The sequence below is a fragment of the Psittacula echo genome (genome assembly GCF_963264785.1).
Source record: "Psittacula echo genome assembly, chromosome: 6".
In the NCBI taxonomy this organism is placed as follows: domain Eukaryota; kingdom Metazoa; phylum Chordata; class Aves; order Psittaciformes; family Psittacidae; genus Psittacula; species Psittacula echo.
In genome coordinates, this window is record NC_137743.1 from 50,812,263 (window position 1) to 50,834,387 (window position 22,125).

The 22,125-nt window shown below is 38.2% G+C and overlaps 1 protein-coding gene across 4 annotated transcripts in view; it reads left to right on the top strand.

Annotated features, from left to right (window-relative positions):
* The first annotated feature begins 4,837 nt into the window (after positions 1-4,837).
* Positions 4,838-22,125, top strand: part of CCSER2 (coiled-coil serine rich protein 2) — a 71,149-nt gene continuing 53,861 nt past the window's right edge. For 3 of the 4 annotated variants that reach the window (XM_080621440.1, XM_080621442.1, XM_080621443.1), the window contains exons 1-2: positions 17,992-19,792; positions 20,691-20,893. In XM_080621440.1, coding sequence (XP_080477566.1) covers positions 18,361-19,792; positions 20,691-20,893 — 1,635 coding nt within the window. In that variant the 5' untranslated portion in view covers positions 17,992-18,360. Of the gene's footprint in view, positions 4,932-17,991; positions 19,793-20,690; positions 20,894-22,125 lie in introns of those variants that run through there. The other variant, XM_080621441.1, reaches the window with a different exon arrangement.

Genomic DNA, 22,125 nt, shown 5'->3' on the forward strand with positions numbered 1-22,125 from the left:
GTAATGCTGACAGTTTTATCTTCATATGAATGATGCACCTTGAGCAGTCAAATGAAAACAAACACATAAATCTGATGCTCTAACTGTATATATTCTTTTCGATATGCTTTCTTTCCTTTTACATTTTATTTCTTAATATGAATAGCTCTGTTACTATATTACCCACTGTGTCCTGTCCTGCTTATAAGTAGATTAATACTTCTGCAAATCTCAGGATTATAAACTATAATCATATTGTAAAATGGAGGACAGTAGCTATACAAACAAAAAAGGCTGCATTTCATCTTTGTTTAACATTTTAAGGACACTTGTATTTGAAATATTATTAAATAAGAAAATCAGAAAGAATACAAGTGACCCACATCAGTTTAGGATTAGGTTTTATTTAAAACAGGATCCTTTGTAACAATGCTTACATAAAGTTAAACCATACAATGCCAAATATATTTTAATGTTTTTACTGAATTCTACTGGGAATTCATTGAATTCCAGTCAACTTTTTTCACTCTGTTAAATTATTAGAAACATAAGCCTGTTATTTTTTCTGTTGTGTAACTGAATGATGACTTCACGGATAAAATATCCTAAACACTCTAGACAGATAAATTTCTATAAAAGTGTCATTAGCAGAAGGCTATTTTTTGAGTTCTGAGATTATCAGTCAAACTTTCAGTTATAAAATGCAACAAAAATGTTTACCTGGCCTGATTTAGTATAATTTCTAATTACACTAAAGGAAATAATTTCCACACCTGTAAATGAAGCTGAAATAAGAGTTTTTATTTATATTTCAGAATTCTCATAAAAGGAAATGTTAGGCATTTGTATTACTTTACTTTGTAAAGGCAATATGCACTGTCAGAATAGGGCCAATGAACATATGCAGGAAAAAATTGGCAGTGTTTCATGAAGTAGCTTTAATTAGACTGCTCAAATAGTTCAACTAGTCTGTTTAAATAATTAAGACCTACTTAGTTATTTACACTAAAGTAGTGTTTTGGAGCATCATGCATGGTCAGCCCTTAGAAGAAAGGGTGACAGCAGCAACAAGGTGTAACAATTGCTCAGTGGCAGATTTTAGTAGCAGATTTTTACTGAACTGATCCAGGCTATTTCTACCATAGCAAAGCCAGGGTAAAGAAAGGGTAATGTCAATCACTGATCTTCATCTACATGAGTTTAACTTACATTTGGTACATGTGCCTTGAGACGGAGGGTCAGAAAGGAAAGGTCCTGCCCACTTGTTCATTTACATGGGAAATACTAAAAATGAGAGAGTAGTTTAGGCCTGTGACTTTCACTGTTTTTAACCACATGACGAGACAGCATAATACATTTTGAGCATCTCTGGATGTCAGCAATGCCACAGATTAATACATTATGGGATTTTAAAAACAGACATCCTGGACTGATACTTCAGTATTCTTTAAGCAATGCTCAGAAGAAGATTTGACTTAAACAAGACCCCCCCAAAAAATCTGTTCTCCGAAAGGAGAAGTGTAAGATGGGTCAGTTCATCATTCACTCAACCAAAACTTTAAATATATCAGCATTGTCTTTATCTGAGCCAATTATTTAAATAAGGAAGCAGCTGCCAACTGGTAATGAGCAGTTCTTCATTTAAATAGTATCCTCTTTAAATATTATCTAAATACTATTTAAAAAGTGGTAGATAGATCACTAATGCCTAAAATGGTATCAAATGCTCAAGTAATTAACTTGGATTCTTTTACAAATGATTAGGAAAAATACAAGACTTACTTAGTCTTAAATGAGATGAGGTTATCATGTATTTCAGTAAAATGAATTTGAGCTTATCTCTGTTTTTCCATACATACACAAAAGAAGATGCAGTGATAGAGAACCATTGTAAAGACTTCAACTTGCACCAAGCAGAATTTCCTATTAATTATCTTATTTTTACCCAATTATTTATTGCAGAATGGTACAACGTTTAGTTATCTGTGGACATCATGCATGGAAAGAATACATATACACACATATGAGCACAGTCATGTAAGTATTTTTGCACATCATATAATCATATAATCATAGAATGGTTAGGGTTGGAAAGGACCTTAACATCATCTAGTTCCAAGCCCCCTGCCATGGGCAGGGACACCTCACACTTTAGCCCATTGTTTTGTTTTGTTATCTCAGTAAAGTTCATCCATTTGTCATAGTCATTTTAGTACACAATTTTAAGGTAGTACAAAAATGAAATTACTTGTGTAGTTTAAAAAGTACGAGAACTCGAAAAATAAATAGTTAATTCCGGAGACAGTGACTCTAGTGTCAAATTAAAACTTGGAAAATATAAAAGATGTATTCCTTAATAAAAGAGCTATTTGTAGAGACAGATTAAGAAAAGAGATGACAGTTCATATTTGATACCCATCAATGAATAAATTTTACAGAATGATATATTTTGAAATGAGGGTGGTGAGGAACTGGCACAGGTTGCCCAAAGAAATTGTGGCTACCCCATCTCTGGCAGTGTTCAAGGCCAGGTTAGACAGCACTTTTGAGCAACCTGGACTAGCAGAAGGTGTCCCTTCCTATGGCAGAGGAGTTGGAATTAAATGATTTTTGAGGTCCTTTGGTGGTTGGTGTTACCTGTTGCTTTGTCTCTGGTTTTTGGAGGCAGTGCAATGCTAAATCAGTAAGTGAAGTGGGTAAAACAGGTTTCTAGTCCATTTTCCAGTGTAACGTAAAGTCCATTTAAATCAGTTGATTATAAAACCAATGAAATGTAAAGTCCTCAAGCTGCAGACATATCAAATATTAAACTGATAATACACTGCACTTGGTCATCACTAGATCTTAGTGTCTAATATTTTGGTAGGATTTTTACTACTATCTTTCAAGTAGTTAGAAGCTGAGTTGTCTATGCAATGCTTCCTTTTTTGAAGTTATTTTGCAAAAGCTATGTATTCTGCTTAAAGATTGGATCTGAGTCTTGAGGCTATATAAGCACTGTAGACATCTGTTAGAAGTTGAAACAGATAATGGAGGCTCTCAAATCTGTCCTAAAAAAATCTCTGTGTTGTTTTCTTCTTTTATACATAGCTTTCTTTTTAGAGTTTTGTTTCAGAATTATTTTCAGATAATAAAATTACGAGCTTTGTGAGCTGATGCTTGAGGTATTAGGGTTGAAGAAATACCTGTCAATGCCTGCAGAAAGGCAGTGGGAGGAAATTTAAGGCTCTCCTAATGAGTCTGTAATAACAATTCACCTTCCCAGTGAGTGTGCAATATAATTTCTTCTACTTCTGGGAAGGAAATGGAGAAGAAAGTTTGTTGGAGAAAATATCAGTGGGAACAGTGAAGTCATTCTGATTAACAGAGTAGGGAAAATTGATCCTGTGCTAATGCAGTTGGTGTTCCCATTAATGCTCAGAAGCTGAGAATGACTGAAAAAAAGGATGATTGTGTGGTTAAAGCAGTGACGCCTGACTCAGGAAATCTGAGTTCATTTCCTGGCCCTGGTGTCTCTTTAGCTTTGTGCAAGAGATTTAATCTCTCTCCTTGCTTCTTTCTTTTTTTTTTTTTTTTTTCTTCCTGTACCACAGGGGAGTAATTACGCTTCAGATTGTTCTGAGAATAAATGCATTGACGTTGTTGGTCCATTGGAGCTCAGGCAAAAGGACATACAAACGCTTCAGTTCTCCTTCCCTTACTTGTTACAAAAGGCTTTTTGACTATCCACAGAACAAGTGGAGTGTTCACACCCTGTGTCTAGAAAGGTGAGGAGGCACAGGCAGTGCCCGGGCTGGCCTCTGTAAGCAGGTCTTACACCCTGGCAGTGTGCCCAACTTCCAGTCAAGAGGTGTGGCAAATGATACTTATCAATTACGCGGTGGTTGGGGTTTTTGTTACATGAACATAGCCTGGAGCTACTGCACAGCTTTCTTCCTCTGGGAGGGTTGGTAAAGCAGGCAGCCAAAAATGTGTAAATATTCGCAGTCAGAACTTCTGAGAAAAATGAAACTTTGGAAATCTAAAGCTGAAGCAGAGCAATATGGGTGCCAAAAGGTTCCTGTATACATGAAGGTTCCAAACCATGGGAGATGCTGAAACACAAGCCCCAAACAAGCACCCAGGTGGCTAGGAAAAGCACTGTGGTATAAAAACTGAGTGAAATGATCCTGAACCGTCTCATGTAACCACACGCATATAACTTCCTGAACCTCGTGTAAGTTCCTGATATTGTCAGTGCCTTCAGACTCCTTGCACAGGCAGGAAATTGGAGGAAATCAAACTCTCAAGTCCTTCCATGAGCCCTAGCATGGAGAAAGCCTAGTCTCCTGTGGATTTCCCTGTCGCTGTTGACTGCAAGAGTCCTTCCAGGCTTTTCACGAAGCTGCTGAGGCCCCATTCCCCTGTGAGTACTCTCCGTGTCCCAGAACACTTGCAATACTTCCACCAATCACGTTTGTTTCCATCAATGGGCACACCAACTGTAAGGGCACAGTGTAAAACGCAGCCAGCGAGCCCGCAGGCCTCACGGCCTTGCACACCCCGGGCAACAGACACAGCGCGCGGGCAGCGCTGCCACAGCCGGTCCGGGGGACACGGCCGAGGCGCCATGTCCTTGACAGCTCCGCTCCGCTCCCCGCCAGCCCCGCCGCAGCCCGCCACGTGAGCCGTTTGAAATGAGAACGCGCCCTCGCAGCGGCCTAACGGACAGCAACGAGGGGCGGTGCCAGCCGCGCTGACGTCAGGGTGAGCCGAGGGGGCGCGGAGGGGCGTGGGGAGGCGGCCGGCACGGCCACCGGGGCATGCGCGGCTGAGCTGCGCGTGCCGGCCCTCCCACCGCGGGCAGGGCTGGGCGGGGCGGGGTGGGGCGGTGCGCGGCCGGTACCTGGGGGTGAAGAGCGTCGCGGCCCTGCCCAAGAAGGCGACAGCGCAGGCCTGCGCCCGTCCCGGCGGTGAGTGCGGCGGCGGCGGCGGGGGTGCTAGCCGCGGCGCCCTCCCGTCGCTCTTCCCCCTTCCTCTCGCGGTGGGCTGCGCGGCTGGGGGTCCTCTGGTCGGCGCCGACGGGGGGAGCGGTCGTTGCTTCCTCCCTTTGCCCCGCCGCCTCCCCTTATCCGCTGGGTCTGGGATTGTCGCCTCGGCCAGAGGATGCTGCAGCATCACCGGCCGCGCAGGCCGCAGGAGGCTGGGAAAGGGCGGGCGGGGCTGCCGCCTCCTGTGTGTCCCTGCCGGGCACAGCCTTCACCTTTTTGGGGGCCTGAATGTCAGCTGAGGCTTCCGCAGTGCCACTGGCTGCGAGCCGTGCCACACGTGTGGCCTCTCACAGATGGCAGGGCGCTCGCAGCGGTGCCAGCCGGGCTGGCTGTGCGGCGGGCTTGCGCTCGGCTTCGTCAGCTACGCTGATCCTGGAGGTTAAAGGCAATCTGGCAAGGCCTGCCGCTGGGTTCCTCCCTCGGTTCCTGCTTTGCAGTCGTTTATGCGTCCTTTAATACTGTTTAGTAAGAGATACCTGTAGGTATATTGGGAACTAGCTACTGAAGGCCGTGGTTGCAAAGATCTCTTTGTAGCCCAAAAAAGGGGAAGAAGCAAAAGTACCCAGAATGTGGTTGTTCATAGACAACACTTGAAGAAGAAGAAGAAGAAAAAAAGTTGATTATCTAATTTAGCTGTAATCTGTAAAGATTTCGATTATAACGACAAGGGGATGTTATGTATGATGATTTCGCTCTAATGACGCCAAGACTTTGCAGTCGTCACCCAGAGCGTCCTGTTATCACTGTATTCTATTAAATGTACTTTGACACACAATGAAACGTAGGCAGCTTCAGCCTTTAACTTTGAGTTGGAGGAAGTCGAGCTGTTTATCTTCAGTTAAAGAAAGCAAAACTGAGTGGGAACTTAAAGCTGTAGCAAAGCATTACTGTCCGGGCCAGACAACAAATTAAAGAAAGGATTGTAGATCCAGTACTCTCTCCAGATGTATGTGGTATAAAGGTGTTTACTGCTTTTCAAGGGAATTGGTTCAATTTGTAGGATTCATGCTTCATATTTATAGTGTGTTTGTTCCTGGTGTTTGTGGGCTTTGAGTCCCAATTTGATGCAAAATAGAATTTTTCATTATGAAGGTATTAAAAGCAAAATTAAGTTGGATCTAAGGTCTCATTTTGCTATGTTCTTATAATTGAGAACCACTTTAAGTATTATGTGAAATTATAAAAAAATCTCTTGTGGACTTGTTGAAAATACAAAACTTTTCATCCCATTAATGTGAGGCAGTAAATATTTACATTTTTTAGTGATACTGAATGACAATTGACAGATATTTTCTTATGCGTGTAATGATCGTATAACTCAAAATTCTGAGGGCCCATTTTGAATTTAATGTTTCCAAGCTGAAGAGGTTATGGCCTGACATGGAAAATTAGTAATAAACAGCTGCCTGAGTGTTAACCAAGGACCTACTTTAACATAGAACTTAAAGTAGAAAAAATGTTTTAAAGTTGAAGTTATTTTTGCTCACAGTTAGTACTTTTCATTACAGAAATCTCAGTATTTGGGCTCCAAAAATCAGTTCAGTATTGTCTTCTAATTGTAAAGCTGTTTAAATAGTAGAAATATTTCAGGTTTAGAAGATTTCATATTTGATATTTTTGACCACTATAGTACCTTGTGTTTTTGAAGTGAAGTAATAATATATATGAATTTAGAAAAAATTAATAATAATTATGTCAATTAACATAATGATCTCATTTACTATATTGTTATACTAATGAGTAATCCCATTTAATGGTACTGTTCATGTAAAAGCTCAGTGGAGTAAAACCTATTACTTTTGGACCTGATCATCCTTTGAGAGGGATTGGTTATTTGGAATAAACCAGTTACAAAGAAGTGTTGGCACTGGCTCTCTAGATAAAAAGCCATCATGCCATCAGCTTTAAGGTGAACACTGCTAGCCTAAAATTATTAGACTGTGTGTATCTCTGAAAATGGAAGACAGATGAAGGAATAAAAGATAGCCAGTTGCAGCAGTTGTTGTGGTGTTCTCTTTTAGATGCTATTTGGAAGTGTAAACACCAGCACCATCTTCTTAATTAGAAACTTTCAGGCAGGATTAAATTCTGTGCCACCAGGGATACTAAGAAGATCAAAATACTAATGATACTTTTGATAATTAGGCTTAAAATCTTGTATTGTGTTTCAATTGGAGCAATAAAAAAAGCTTATGTACCTCTCTGGAGATCTGAATGCATGTCTGTTACAATAAAATCCCAACAGCATTAAAATAATTATTCTAGAATTGATGTTTAGCTAGTCACTGTAGGTCTTTGCATTTCTTCACACCTCTGGGACACATATCCATCTCACTGTTAAGCTTCTATCAAATAGGTGTGGTTTTGGAAGGCATTCAGACAATATTGTTTCTTCCTTGATCAAAAGTAGCTTGATTTGCAGAGATCTGGATTTTGTTCACTAGCTATTCTGTATTCTAAAGGAGGGATTCAGCTGGAGCAGTTCTGAAAATATTCTATAGTAAGTGAAGCAAGAAAGTCTTCTTGGGTTAGGAAATGCTTATCCCTGGTCACATGGGGAGCTGCTGTCACAAGTTCTCAGTGAAATGCCTTTTTCACTACAGATTGCTGGGATTTTCATGAGCACTTAGTCTGTGATGAGTTGAAGTAGCCTGCTGCAAAGTGCATTTTATTGGCTTTGATTGAAGCAGAAGTATGGGTAATGTTGGCAGGGTTTTCGCTGCAAGGAGGCTTGGCTTTTTAGCCAGAGGAAAATGGCTGGTAAGGTTTTACTTTTATGGGGTGGTTGAACAAGTTATAGATCTGGAATAACCCTTAAATTGAAAACAATTCCTGAATTCATTCCCTGAAGCAGAAGAACTGTGCTTTTAGGCTAATTAGCTAGATGGCTTGTGACACACACAGCACAAGATAAGCAAAGTGTCAAGGGAGAGCTGAACACCCTGAGTTCTCTTGACTCAATATCATGTGTACTTTCAGCTGGAATCTTGTCTAGATGGATATAGAGATGTGAGCACAATGTTAATTTGTGTGATCTTCAACTCATGTTCTTTTTGTGAATCATATTAAAGATAGGTTTTACTTAAGTGCATTTTTTGTTATATGATGAAATTATTACACAGATGTGGTGATCAGTATTTTAGATTATTTGGGGGAAGCTATGTTTTTTAACTAACCTTCATCTTGATAACCAACCTTGCATAGGTAGGAACTTGACAAGGCCAAGGCTACTGCTGTTAGTAACAGGACACTTGAAAAAAGGAGCAGAATCTGTACTCCTACGTAGCCTTGTCCATAAGTAAACAGTTTAAGGAAAAATCCTAGTCCATCTGTATGTAGATCCTTCAGTCATGCAAGCTCTCTAAAATGGTAGTTTATAAAAATACTTTATCATGACTAATTTTGAGATCTTGATTAAACAAAACATGATACATATCAACTTCCTTTAAATTCAAGTGGAATATAAGCACAAATGACTGTCTCTTTGTAACTGCAAGATAATGTGGGAGAAAATGATCCTGTGGCCAAACTGTCACTAGTAACTGAAGTTACATGTGTCAGTTTCTTTGAGAATCTTTTTTTCAATTGCAGATGTGTGAGGCTGTAACAAGTATGCGTCTTCCATACTGTAGAAAACTAACCTTGGTAGGTATATATAGATAAAACTGTGTATCAGAAAATCAGTAAGAAAATACTAAAACACGCTTTAAAATACTTGCAGAAGGTTGCTAGTCTGTGGTTACAAAATATGTTGATATTTATCATGCTGTGGTGAACTTGCAAAGTTGTTTGGTACTGAAATATTTTTAAGAGAGTTTGGTTTTGAGATTAGGAACAAATTTATAGCAATTAAATCATAAGCAGAAGCTGTAGGTGTCCAGCACTACTGAAATTAACTTCAGTAGCAGGCAAGTAGTACTTTGAAGGTGTGGTTCAACAATAAGCCAACAATAAGTGTCAACCAAAAGCTGTAATGTGCCAGTATATGTCTGCAGTATTTTTGCTTAAGGGTGAATGTTGAAGAGAAGTCAAACTTCACTTCAAAGAATACAAGTAATCCAGTGTCTTCTTGAAAGCATATAGATATAAACCAAACTGATCAGTATAACTGGTATGTTTGGTAGCAAGGAGAGCAGAAATAAGTGGCCAGTTCTTCCAGTGCAGGGAATCTACAAGTAGTTTTCCTCAGGAATCTGCGCAAGGCAATGAAATAATCTTCAAAAGAGTTATTAGTAGGGCTCTGGAATTCTGTGCTTAAGGTGATCATGGATGGAAAAAACTTGGGATCTCAAGAACAGGTTGGACAAGATAGCAAAGGAGAGATCTGTGGAGGGTTCCTAAACAAACTAGGTAAAACTCAAGAAATCCTGTGAATTGAAAGTAGTTGAAAATTGAAGAGGTCACATTCTATGCTTGCCCCATTCATTCTCTTCCTGGTGCACTTTTTTTTAAGGCTACCACAGGTAACAGTGTGACTTTTATTCATCACCTTTCACAGAATCTCAGAATCCCAAGGGTTGGAAGGGACCTCAAAAGATCATCTACCTTTAGAATAAGGTTGGCTGCTAGAACTGTATGGCTGAGGGCTGAGCTGGAGAATTGAATCTGGATGTTGAATTGCCATGATCCAAACCAGTTTTAAAGATTTTCATTGTCAGTTTCTTTCTTTCTTATTTTTTTTATGCATTTTTTTTTTTTTTTTTTTTTTTTTAGTCCATCAGGGGCTGATGGTTTGACATGTTCTTGTCCCAAGATTGTGATCTTCTGAAAACTATGTTGAAACAACATTGGCAATATGTAGAAAAGAAATTCCCAGAACTATTTTCTTCTATCTTCCTTCTGCTTCATCTTGTCTAGTCTTGCTAAATTATCACCTGTGAACCTCTTCAGGCTTACTAAAGATTTCTCAGTACCAGCAAGTTTATGAATAACACGCAGTCTCCTTCAATTATCTCTGCTTGTCATTCGGCTTAACCTATAACCAGAATTCTTCCTCACGCAGTGGTGGAAAGAATGAGCATGTGTGGCTGGAGGGAAAACAAGATCTTATGTATTAGTGGTAAGCATAGCCTTGTTGCAGATTTAAACTAGTGGGAATTCTTAATCTTAAGGTATAGCTGGAGAGAAAACAAGATCTTACGTGTTAGTGGTAAGCATAGCCTTGTTGCAGATTTAAACTAATGGGAATTCTTAATCTTAAGGTATATCTGCATAGGTAAACTGTTTAGCAGTGGTTCAGACAAGTAGTGTTGTTTCTGACATTAGTCATGATATCATCAATACAAAAATATATTGAACCATATCTCTTTGTACTATTGTAAGTCAGTTTCAGCTCAAGACAGGTCAGTGTTCTTAGATGGAGAAGCTACATCAGTTGAATAAACAAAGTAGAGGAGTAGGATGGACAAGGTGGCAGTCTCAAAAAATATATTTCCATTTATAATAAGTTGTATTCAAAGTTTCATTTGGCTTCCAGCCTGCCTGTTATCAGCAAGAAAATCCTGTTCCAGTAGCATGCATTACTAAGTAGCAGAAAACGGTAACTGAAAGCTGACTCTTTAGTTTGTTACTGAACAGTAGCAAGGCAAGTCTTTCATAGTAGAATTAAGAGATGGGAGTAGGGTGTTTGAGTCAGTTGGTGATGCTGAGTTCTGAGAGAAACGGGAGGATCGTCTCTTTTTAAGTGAAATATTTGGCAGACAACAGCATGTAGTTCTACTCATTTGCAGAATGACATTACTTTTATGTCTGAACTCAGATTAATCTGTTTTGTAAGAATAAATTTCTGGAAGATTGAATTTGCCAACGTGAAATGCTGTTGCTGGAGGAATAATACCTTCAGCAAAAGCAGTGGGGTGTTTCTGCTGTCGATTGTTTTGGTGCTGACATAATCATGAATTTTTGAAAGGAGAGATTGACACCTACCATGTCCCTTCTAGAAAGCTTGTATTCTAGACTGCAGTTGATGTTTGGGACTATTCAGTCAATATTAACTACAGCATAAGATTTATTTTGCCATTTTGATAAAAATATAGTAATGTCAGCTTTAAAACTTTCCTTGAAAGGCAGCTATCTACATCAGATGGGAAAGATCGGAGTATTTTGGATATGTATGTAAACACACGCATACGTATACACAATTATGGGTTATCTTCCAGGATTAAAATCCTGACAAATACAACCAAGTGTTAAAATGGCATAGGAGAGTAATGTAGATGTGCTTTATAGACACAGTAGTTTTCTTTGTGGAGATAATAATGCTTGAGTAATAGTTTAGTTCTCTGTAGCTGTGACTTTGTCTTTAGGTTGCAGAGCACTAGATCTGTAAGACAGACACATAATGTATGTCTTTTAGTTTGTTTTTCCACTTTTTCTTTATTATCCTTCAAAATTTGGTAACAATTTAAACTGAATCATGTCATCAAAGAATTGGAGCAAATACAGGCTCTTTATATCTCTTCACCAACAAAGATTTTGAGAATAATACATTTTTTGCTGTTTTAAGAGCTGTTAAGCTATTCTGTTAAGAAGCTTGGTCTTCATGACTTGCTTGCTAAGGGTGAATCTGTTGAATTCGTTCTGTTCACAGAAGGCTGTTCCTTCTGCAACATAACAAATGAAATAATCCACATAATTCCTTCTCACTGGAGTGTTTCTGCATTGGAGGTATATTAGTCATGATTACATCTGTTGTTTCTGCTTCTGATTTATTACAATTTATCCCGTCTGCCTCTTACAGTGCTTTGAAAGCTGTTCTCTGTTCCTTGGAATCAGCAGACTTTATGTAGTGTTTTTTGTCAGCTCCACCTTGTGTTCTCTGGATTTCCAGTGAAAGCCTTACCATGTTCTGAATCTTGTGATTTGAAGAAGTGGTTATGCAGGAAGTGCATGATATTTATAGTGCATGTTATTAATAGTTTATTAACTAGATAGAATCTGCTGCATTTAGATGAGTGATTGGAAGAATGCTCAAAAGGGAACTTCAGGAAAACCCCGTGTCCACCACTGTCTGAGCCGCATTTAGTTCTTACAAAAGGCATTTTCCAGAATTTTAACTGAGTCAGGATAGACCTATGTTTTGTCTCTGCTGTGGCAAGAAGCCACAAATTCCCTCTCTTTGAAGAGGGAATTGCTCATTTCTCCCAGGAGGATGCATCAGATGATTGGCAGCTTCAGAGAGTCGTGCCTCAGCAGTGCTTTATTCCAGTTGCTGGCTGACCTCTCTCCTTGAGAAAAGTTAGGCTGTCAGCACTAATGCAGAAAAGAGTGTTGTTGCATTTCATGTCTCATTTTTGAATTAACTATAATAACCTCTATTAACACTTAAGAGAAATGTGAGAATACACTGTTTCAAGTCTGTTTCTTCCTTTTTGGTGACCCTGATACTCTCTTTTATTGAGAGTAATATAGCCCTGCCACCAGCTATCTTCTTCCATCTTCTTTTATTTTTTATTTTTTTTTTTTTCCCCTGAAGCTGCTGTTTTGCTGCAGCTGGCTACTGGCTAAGCATCTGCACGTTTCCTCCCTTCTGCTTTATTACGCACGTAAGAATGCCAGAAATCAGGACAAATTTTACCTGTATGAGAAACCTTACTGAAGACCTTGCTTGTAGTTAAAATTTGCATGACTTTTTATTGAAGAAAAAAAAAAAATCTTAAGGGTTTTGTAACTGAAATCCTGTTTTGTTCCAACCTTTTTGATGTAAAAATTTGGGGTTTGAAATGTATAGGCTCTATTTTATTAATAAGGAAAGGTCAAGTGGGCAAGTTTTCACAAAGCATATGTTCTGGGCAGAGAGCACTTAGCCCGTTTTTCTTCCTTGAGGTGCCTGATACTCAATGTAAATGGCATTATGTCAGAGTGAATTGAGAGTGTGGCCGTAAGGGATGTGGATGGAGTTTTTGATTTTGGAAGTATTCTGGTAGCTGCCTTCTACAAAGACAGCTGAATTTCCCTATTTCTTTTTCTCCAGTAAGTGCTTGTGTCCTCTAGCCTTAGAAAGCATCAGGAAGCCCTATTCTGATGAACAACACCACCTTTAAAGATTGTAAGGAATGTCATGTTTTTTGCTGTATTGACTACAGATACTGTCCAATGTTAGAAATACAGAAACCCTTATCTCTTATTTTGTCTTTTTCTCTCTTTCTCTCTATACATTATCATGCTCTGCTTATATTCCTTGATCTACTGCCTTCTGACTGAGAGTAAATAAAATTCAGCACAACAGCAGCTTGGATAAACTGGTTTGATTGGTGTTTGTGGATCAAACTGTTACAAATGGGTAGAACATCAGCATATCTAAGTGTGAAAGGGGAAGTTTAGAAAAAGTGTTACCTCTAAGCTCTCTGAGATCTGGGAACGTAATCTGTAAACTTCAAATACAGAAGAACAAGATGATTTCAGAGATAAGGTATACTAGGCATTGAGTGTCATATGTTATGACTATGGTACCTTCAAAGAATAGACTGTTAAAGAAGCTAGTATTAATCACTATGCAGATTGGATATAGAACAGACAGTAAAATTCATGGATGACTTCATAAAGCATTGGGTATTCATTTGACAGAAGTGTTTCAGAGACACTGAAGACAGGAAAAGGAAGGAAAGATTTTGCTGCAGAGCTGATAAATCTTACTGGATCTTGGAGTTGAGAGAAAGCAGCTTTTTTAACTGGAGCCAATCTGTGCAGGGTAAGCAACACAAAAGAATCTGACAGTTGTAAACTGTCAGAAGTCTAATCACTCAGAAGGTTTAACTCGTACAACATATACAATTTCCTCAGAATTCATTATCTTCAATTCTTCAGAGCTTGTCCTGTTCAGAGCAGGTGTTTGCTAGCTAGATTTCATGCCAGTTTTTTTCAGGTTGTAAGTTCCTGTGGACCTGTTAAGGCTGAAAATTGGCTTGCAGCTGTGCTAGCATCTTGCAGTGTTCCTAAGTACTTACTAAAGAAGCTTTCTGCTGCATCTGTTGCAAGGTCCTCCCTGCAGTATTTTCCCTTGTAATTCAATACCTCCCTATACTGGTATAAATAAGGTATTTTCACGTAACTGCCCATTTTAAAATTTCATTTAGAATGTAACAGTGACATCAAGTACTTAATGGCAGAAATATTAACAGAGCTTCATAGCAGTTATTCTGTCAGCCTGCCCACACCAAATCCTGTTCCCCCCTCCCCCCAAAAAAACCCACCCAGAACCTGATTAATAATTGGTGTTTGCTGAAATACGGACAATGATGGGCATAATTTTTTTGGGAGTAGATAAGGAAGCTTGTGTACCTCTGTAGTTGCCAGCTTCTTACAGACCTACATGAAAGTACCATTTTTGTTATCCAGAAGCAGCAAGGTGGTGGTAACTATCTTGGTTTTCCAGCACAATCCTGTTATAAGAGGGTTGTTGCAAATGTATCAATCCTGTTACTTTAAGTTTGTCTCTGCCTCAAGAGAAATATTATTCACACTGGGAAGGAAATTGCTCTAAGGAAAGCGTCTTAAGTTAGCTACTCAATATTTCTGCTTAGGTGGTCTTAAAATCGAGAAAAATAATGAAGCATACATCTGACACTGGCATAGCAATAGTTCTGCAGAATTGCTCATCTGCTGCCAGTCTGTCAGATACGCTTCATCCAGCAGCTGTTTATTCCATGCTGCTGTGACAGTGGGAGTGGAGTTTGGTCCCACTCAGAGTAATCTGTTTGGAACTTGAAAATGCTGTTTAGCAATCCGGTGGTGTGGATCATAGGGATCACAATATTTTAAGGTTTTCAAACACTAAAATGTGGGAACCTTAAGCTGTCTTCTGCTGTAATAATAATTCCAAAATGTGTAGGGTGGAGTTTCAGATACAAAGCTAAACTTTGCTGAGGAGCAGATATATAGGAAGCTGCCTTTCTGGTGGTGTTGAAACAGACTGTGAACAAAGTAAAAGTGAATGTTGTGTTTGCTAGTTGGCACTGACATTGGAGGAGCTTGTTGAGGTGTAAATAATCCAATGCAGGAAGCACAAAGAAGAGAAACAATGAATCCTTTTGCTTATAAGCAGGATCTTGAATATCCTTGAAGGTAAGGATGTAGCAGTTTTTCAGTTAACTTAGATTATACTTCAGAGAGGGTCTGTGGGTTTAATTCCTTTCCCTGGATTTGTATGTAAGGCTTGGGTGTTTATAATTAGCTTAATTCCTGATTAGACTTGTGTGCACTAGATAATGTATTTCCCAAGGCAAAACATACAAGACTCATTTCCTAAAAGATTGGTTTTAAAAAAAATCTATAGACTGCTAAAGTCTAAAAATACTTCAATTTTCTTTATAATACAGCAGACTACAACTTAAATTATATTGAACCTGAGTTTTGTTGAATGTAGAAATCATACTATACGTTGCAGGTACTGTGCTGCTGGATAAAGGAATGTAATGGTTAGGGTAGTGTTATTTCTAATAGTAAATATATGTCAAGATTGAGGATGTTTAAGAGAATTTAATTTCCCATTTTCTGGGAAAGGAAACATCTTCCAGACACGATACTTTTAAGTTTTGGTGTTGTTTTTGGTGTCATTTTATTTCAAGGAAACAAATGCAACCTAGAATTGAAAAGATGAGATAGTACTTACATGTAAGTAGCTAATAAAACACAGACAAGTATTACTTGTCTTTTTAATTTAATTATCTGAAGTGTTTTAAGCAATCAGTACACTTTTGAAGATAATGCTGTGTCTTTCCCTAATCAAGGATAAATGAGGGAGCACCCTTCCTAGAGAACTGAAAGGTCTTCTTTTCAAGTTCAATTTGCAGCATTTGGTGGAGGATTAAAGTAATCTAATTAAATGGCCTCATTTAAATTTTACAGTCACCTAAAAGATGGTAGACAGATGTGAAATGGGAATTATCCATAAAGCATGAAAGTTAAATTAGCAGCTTTCTAATTTAACTTTTTTTAATTTGGAAGATTTCTTTGAGACTTGAAGATTTTTGTTAGAGTTGGGATATCTTTTGATGTCTACCCAGTATAACGCTTGTTTTGAATGAATTCATCAAGATATTAAAGGCCATTTTTAATGCATGGTTTTGTTTTTTTTTTCTCTTTTTTAGAAAAGGTATACTTTATTGCCTTCACTGTATATATTTGACTAATATCTGCCATTTGATATTAAAGCATAATGATTTTTCATTTGCAAGGTATATGGGTACACTGTAGGCAAGTGTCCTTTATGGTTACAAATACATGACTGATTTGCTGTGATTTTTTTTTTTTTTTTTTTTTTTTTTTAGTCGATGTTCATCATAGTGTTTTGGGGAGAAGTCTAACATTAAACACCTCAATCCACATACAGGCACTTATGTATAATGAGTTAAACAATTTGCTGTTGCAGGGAGTGGTGGGGGCAAACTTTGTGTTGCTTTATACACCCAGGTGAGGGTGCCTCTGGTGTCCAAGAATTTTTTGGTAACTTTGGATTTGTGTCTTTCTAAATGGAAATGCACTCCAGTTGTAGTGTGTGGATTCTGATATTTTCATTATATAGAAGCCCCTAAATAGCCATGTGTCTGTGTTCCTCTTCATATCTTTTTAATGTAGATCTACTTAGAGAAGTACAGCTCTGGGGCATCCTGTTCATTTACAAAATCCTAAGGGTACTTAGTTTGCATGAATTTAAGGCCACTTTGATTTCTATCTTAAGTGTTACTTTGTGAGGTCTTGCAGATTGGGAAGTGACTCACTTTAAAGTAATGCTTGCTGTTACACAAGATATTTTCCATACTTTGACTAAGTATAATGTTACTTGCTGTCTGTTGATTCTCATCATGATTGTTGTGGTTTAAAAAGTTTTTTTTTTTACTTTTTTTTTTTTTCAGTCCTGCCAGCTGTGTGTAGGTCTGTGAAAAGAGAAACATGGATAATAGTTTCAGGAAATAATGTATGAATGACTATGTCTTTACACTGTTATAGGACCAGCAAGTGGAACTGATAAAACATCAAGTATGGGCTAGCAGAAGCAATATTCTTTTACAACTGTCTTGGAAAAAAAACAGAAACCTGGTCTTGCAAATAGACAATTTAACACAAAACTTGTCTTAAGATGCGGCGTTGAAACTTGGGGACTTCTCAAGACCTTGTGTGAATTGCAAATCTTAATAATAACAGTTAGACAGGTTGTTTGTATTGTATAACCAGGCAAAACAACAGACTAAGTACTGTAGAAAAGGGTGGTACAGACGTTGTCCAAATAGTAGGATGGATAGGTAGATGAGGGAGGAAGAAACAAAGAGCAGTATAACAAAGGAAGGCAAAAGACATGTCTATAAAGCAGATATGGCTTTATAAAATAATACAAAATAGACCAAAATGACATGACTGTAAGTTGAGATATTCATTAAAGAATGTAGTGGAGTTTCTGTACTCCAAATCACGTTTACAGGAGTGAAATTCAAGGTACAAGGGAGTGTGTGCATGCTGTGATTGCCGCCTTATTTCATATTCTTGTAGCTAGGGTGATGTGTTCATGTATTGCCGCACAGAAGTAAAACTTTGGAATTCACTAACACTGATCTAAAGCAACTGTTGCTGTGTACCTGAAGTTTGTACGTGAATAAGATAATGACCAAAATAGACTATAGTTTCCATTCAGAGAGGAAAAGCTACCTAGGAATATTCATCTTGAATTTGGGACATCAATAAGATCTAGAACAATAATGCTGTGGTGAGGGTAAATGATCATTTTTGTATCTCATACCACAGACACTGGGGAAACCGGAGGGGGAAAAAACCAATCAAACATTAGCTCTTAGTCAGGTTTTAGATTATAGTTTTTGCAGTTTTATATTGCTGGCCACAGATTTGTCCTATGTTGTATTTGTAGGATTTTTTTTTAAAATACAAAGTAATTTAATAATCATAACACAGTTGAAAAATTCAGTTTACTGCTCAAAATAGGTGAATGGGGGGGGATGAATCAAACCCCAAAATACCCACCCAACAACAAACCCAATCCCTTTTTAAGCTTATTTTATAGATTTCTAAGGGAAGGGGAAAAAAAAAAAAAATTAATAAAGGGCAGCTTATCTAGAGAATGGAAGCTGGGGGCTGGGTGTGACCTGAATAACAATTACTGCCAGCTAACTGCTGGTGACTGGTATTTCTCTGGAGTTCACAAAATTTGCATGTTAGTTTGTATCACCATACCGGTAGAGTTAGGCACAGGAATGTAGTAAATTTATAGATGCAAATGTATATAAAATTATTCTGTTTAATGTGTGGTTGATTCAGGCCTGATATTGTTGGGGTTTTGACTTTTTTTTTTTTTTTTTTTCCTTAGATTCAAGCACCCTGTAAGGATCAATGTGCCCCATAGCTCATGGAAGAAAAAAACCAAATCAGGACATCCTTGGTTTCCAGGCTACCAAAATATGGAACAAAAACTTCAGGAAGTGTTTTGCAACCTATGCCAAATGGGACAGCTGTTAGTTTAGCAGGGAATAATGGTGGCAAAAGTTTCAGCAAGCACAATGGTACCGTTCACATGTCTTCGTTTTCTTTCAACTGGAAAAAGTCAAATAAATACCAACTTCATGATCAAAATGGGAGAGACACTAACTCTAGAAATAACTGTAATGAAAAATTAATTGATTCTGAGAAGTATTCTCAGTCTCAAGGAGCATTGTGTAATGATGTGCTCAGGGTGGGTTTGAACAGTACTGCTTCAGTTACATCAAAAGCAGCAAAAGAAACCAATATGTTTGTATCTTCTACTGAGGAATTAAACCCAAAGTCTTTGCCTGGACTCTCTAGTTCAGCAAAATTTGCCAAAGGTACCCTGTCAGGAAGGACCTTGTATTCCGGACTCAGTGCTCCAAAATCCCATTTAAATGGATTTTATGGAAATAGGATGGTGGTAGGTTTGCAGAGACCTAGAGCTAATTCCAATTCCACAAGGAGAAGTTCAGGAGAAGGCTTGGCACAATCTACAGACAACAGCAAGGGTTTTTCCTGTGAAAAAATGGTAAGATCACAAAGTTTCTCACATTCCATGCAGAATTCTTTCCTTCCCACTGCATCTTTAACCAGGTCACATTCTTTTAATAAAGCTGTGGATCTTACAAGGCCTTATCATACTCAAAATCTAGCTGCCAGGACATCTCAGAGGTCAACTTTATTGCCAAGAAATGCATGTCAGTTGGATGTACCCAATGGAAATGAACCTATGAAGTATGGATTTGCCAGACCCTATTCTGGCATGTCGACCCCTTGTTCAAAGAAGCCCCCACTATCAAATGGATCTGGGTCAGCACCTTCTTTTGGATACAGGTTAAGTCGGCCTTCTCTGCTGAAGCCTGCTCGGCAGCGATTTGTGGGAAATATCGATAGCAACAAAAGGACAACTCCTGACACGTGCATCATGGAGAATTCTGAAACGTCAACAGATATTAACAGAACAATTGAGAAAAACAGTGTTATAGAGAGCAATGCTCAAAGAACAGAATCTGATGAGGGTTTGCATGAAAGTGTGGGAAAACATGGGTCAAAAGTCATGTGTATGAGCGATGATGGAGATGAAATATCTATATCTTCTTTGTCATCCTCTGAAAAAATTGATTTGAGTGAAGACTTCAGTGATGATTTCATAGATATAGAAGACCCAAACAGAACTATACAAATACAGGAAAAGGAGAAATGCCATCAAGAATTAGATCATGGGAATATAATGTCAATCGAACCGTTCACTTCTCTCAAGGAAAGTGGAGGATCTTGCTGTAATACTGATGAGTGGCTTGATATAAATGTGTCTGGTAAATACTTTATGTTCTGTTCTGTTTGAAATTTTGGGTACTAAAGCAAGATCCTGTAACTGTAGTTGTTTTATATAATTGCCCATTGCTTGTGAATTGTTTCAGAATGGAACTTTTGTTTTCTTACAGTGCCTTTTCTCCATGATAGTTCTCTTTCCCAAGCATGACTTTAAAGAACTTTTTTCTATGGGATAAGAATGAAAGATACCTCCTTTAACCATGGTTGAGGGGTTCTTCATATCCTTGCTTTACGATTCATTTCTCTGGACTGGTGATCTTTTAAGAAAAATGTTTTCTCTCCCTTCTGCCTCTGTAGGCAGAGAACAGCTGTAATGCTTCTGAGTAGTGGGAATAAGTGTACTGTGTCTAATTAAATCAGTTAAATTTTTAATAGCAGTGTCACTATTCCCCCTTCCCCCCCCATGCATGTTATATTAATTCTTTAAAAATTAGTTGAAGAGACAGAAGATGTTTTTAAAAGCCATGTTTTCAAAATAGTCATGGGCTTCCCACATACTTGTTTTGAGAGAAGTTACAGCTGAAAGATTGGATCCAAAAGATATACTTTTGGACCCACCCTCTGGTATGTTAAAAACGTACTGATTTCTAGGAAGTAACTTTCATGATGGGTGAATTAATGCAATGTAAAAGGCCAGGAAATATGTAGGCTGTGAATTAATGCAATGTAAAAGGCCAGGAAAGATGTAGGTTGGAAAAATACTTGGTTGTAGCTACCAAATCAGCTTGAGCTTTTTTTCCGCTCTAGGATGAGTGAACAATACTGTAGAATGCTTTCAGATATTCTGTTACAGTGTAGTTGCAGACAAGTACCAGTTAGTATTCATTTTTGAAATATTGGATTGGTTTTGTAATCTCAACTATTCCTGTTTTCTCTAAGCAGTGGATGACAACAGTGAAAGCACAAAGCAGACTGCCGAGAATGTGATTTCTCTAGAGATGAATTACAGAGCTGGGTCTTCTTTTGAGCTTTCTCCATCTGACAGCTCTGATGGCACTTACATGTGGGATGAAGAAGGATTGGAACCTATTGGGAGTGTCCATCCATGTGGAAGTTACGAATCTTCAGAAATGAACAGCATAGTATGTATTTATATGTATAACTTGCTTAAATGTAGTATTTTGAGTTTGTTGCTTAAGTCTGTTTTAAAAACAGAATTAATGTAGTTTCAATTTTGTTGTTGTTGTTTTTTCTGTTGGCTTTTTTTTTTTCCCCACTTCCCAATTGTTTCTTCTTTGGTCTGTAGTTGATAGCTTTTTGAAACGTTGTTTAGGAAATCTGTTCCTGGACAGGTGACCTTGAGTCACACTTCTTTTTTTTTTTTTTTTTTTTACCCTTATTCTCAAGTTAGGACAGAACAGCTCCATCCTTATGCAGTCTCATGGTAGTGCTCACAAAGAATAAAGAAGGGAATTACCACAAATGATAGGTTAAATATCTCCTACCAATCTCTAAACTTAGGAGTGAAAAAGCAAGAAAATAGCTATTGCCTATCTGACGTGTGTCATCTTGTTTGTATACTGTATATGTATAGGACCTTTCTGAACTGAAGTTGATTTTGATTTCTCCGTTTGTTCAAGCATAGCATCTGTAAGCTACCTGACTGTAGCTCATATGGTAGGACTCTTTGTAGTCTCAAATGTGATACACAAGATGCGTAAGAACCTTTTTCTTAGCGTTAAAGTTGTAACATATCTGTAAGAAATCAGTCTGAAGACTGATTCAGATTCAGCCTGAAGAAAGGATGGAGAGTTGTTGCAGTGCTGTGACCCTCCGTCTGAGGTCAGGGAGCCAACCCTGGGATTTTAGTGGGCATGAGAAAAATACTTGTCTGTCTGTCCTTCGTCACTTTTCACTGTTCATATTCCTTTACATGAACAGACTTTGAAATTAAGCAGCTCATATTTTAGTAACACGGTATTAAAAATTGGAGCTCCTAAGAGAAAAAAAAGTTGGTATAATCAGGGTCTTGCTTCATGTGTTTTGAGCGTGTTAGATACTGTGACGCCACTGTGAATTTAGTAATGTACTTTTGGACTTGGAGTTTGTGGCACCTGCTTAAACTTTGATTTGTACTTTTAGTTGGGTTGTTTGCTGTAGTCCCAGAGCAGAATAGCAGAGCTTTCTCCTGAAAATTTGACATACCTATGTAATTATATTTTTGTGTAACTGCATACAAATACCTGATATTTTTTCAGCTACTTATGATATGGTTTGCATTCTCTTTTAAATAAATGATGTTGAGCGTCAGTGCTTACGGTCTAGAAATGGTTATTAACTTTTTGTTGTAATTGTGGCCAGCTTGGAAAAGCAG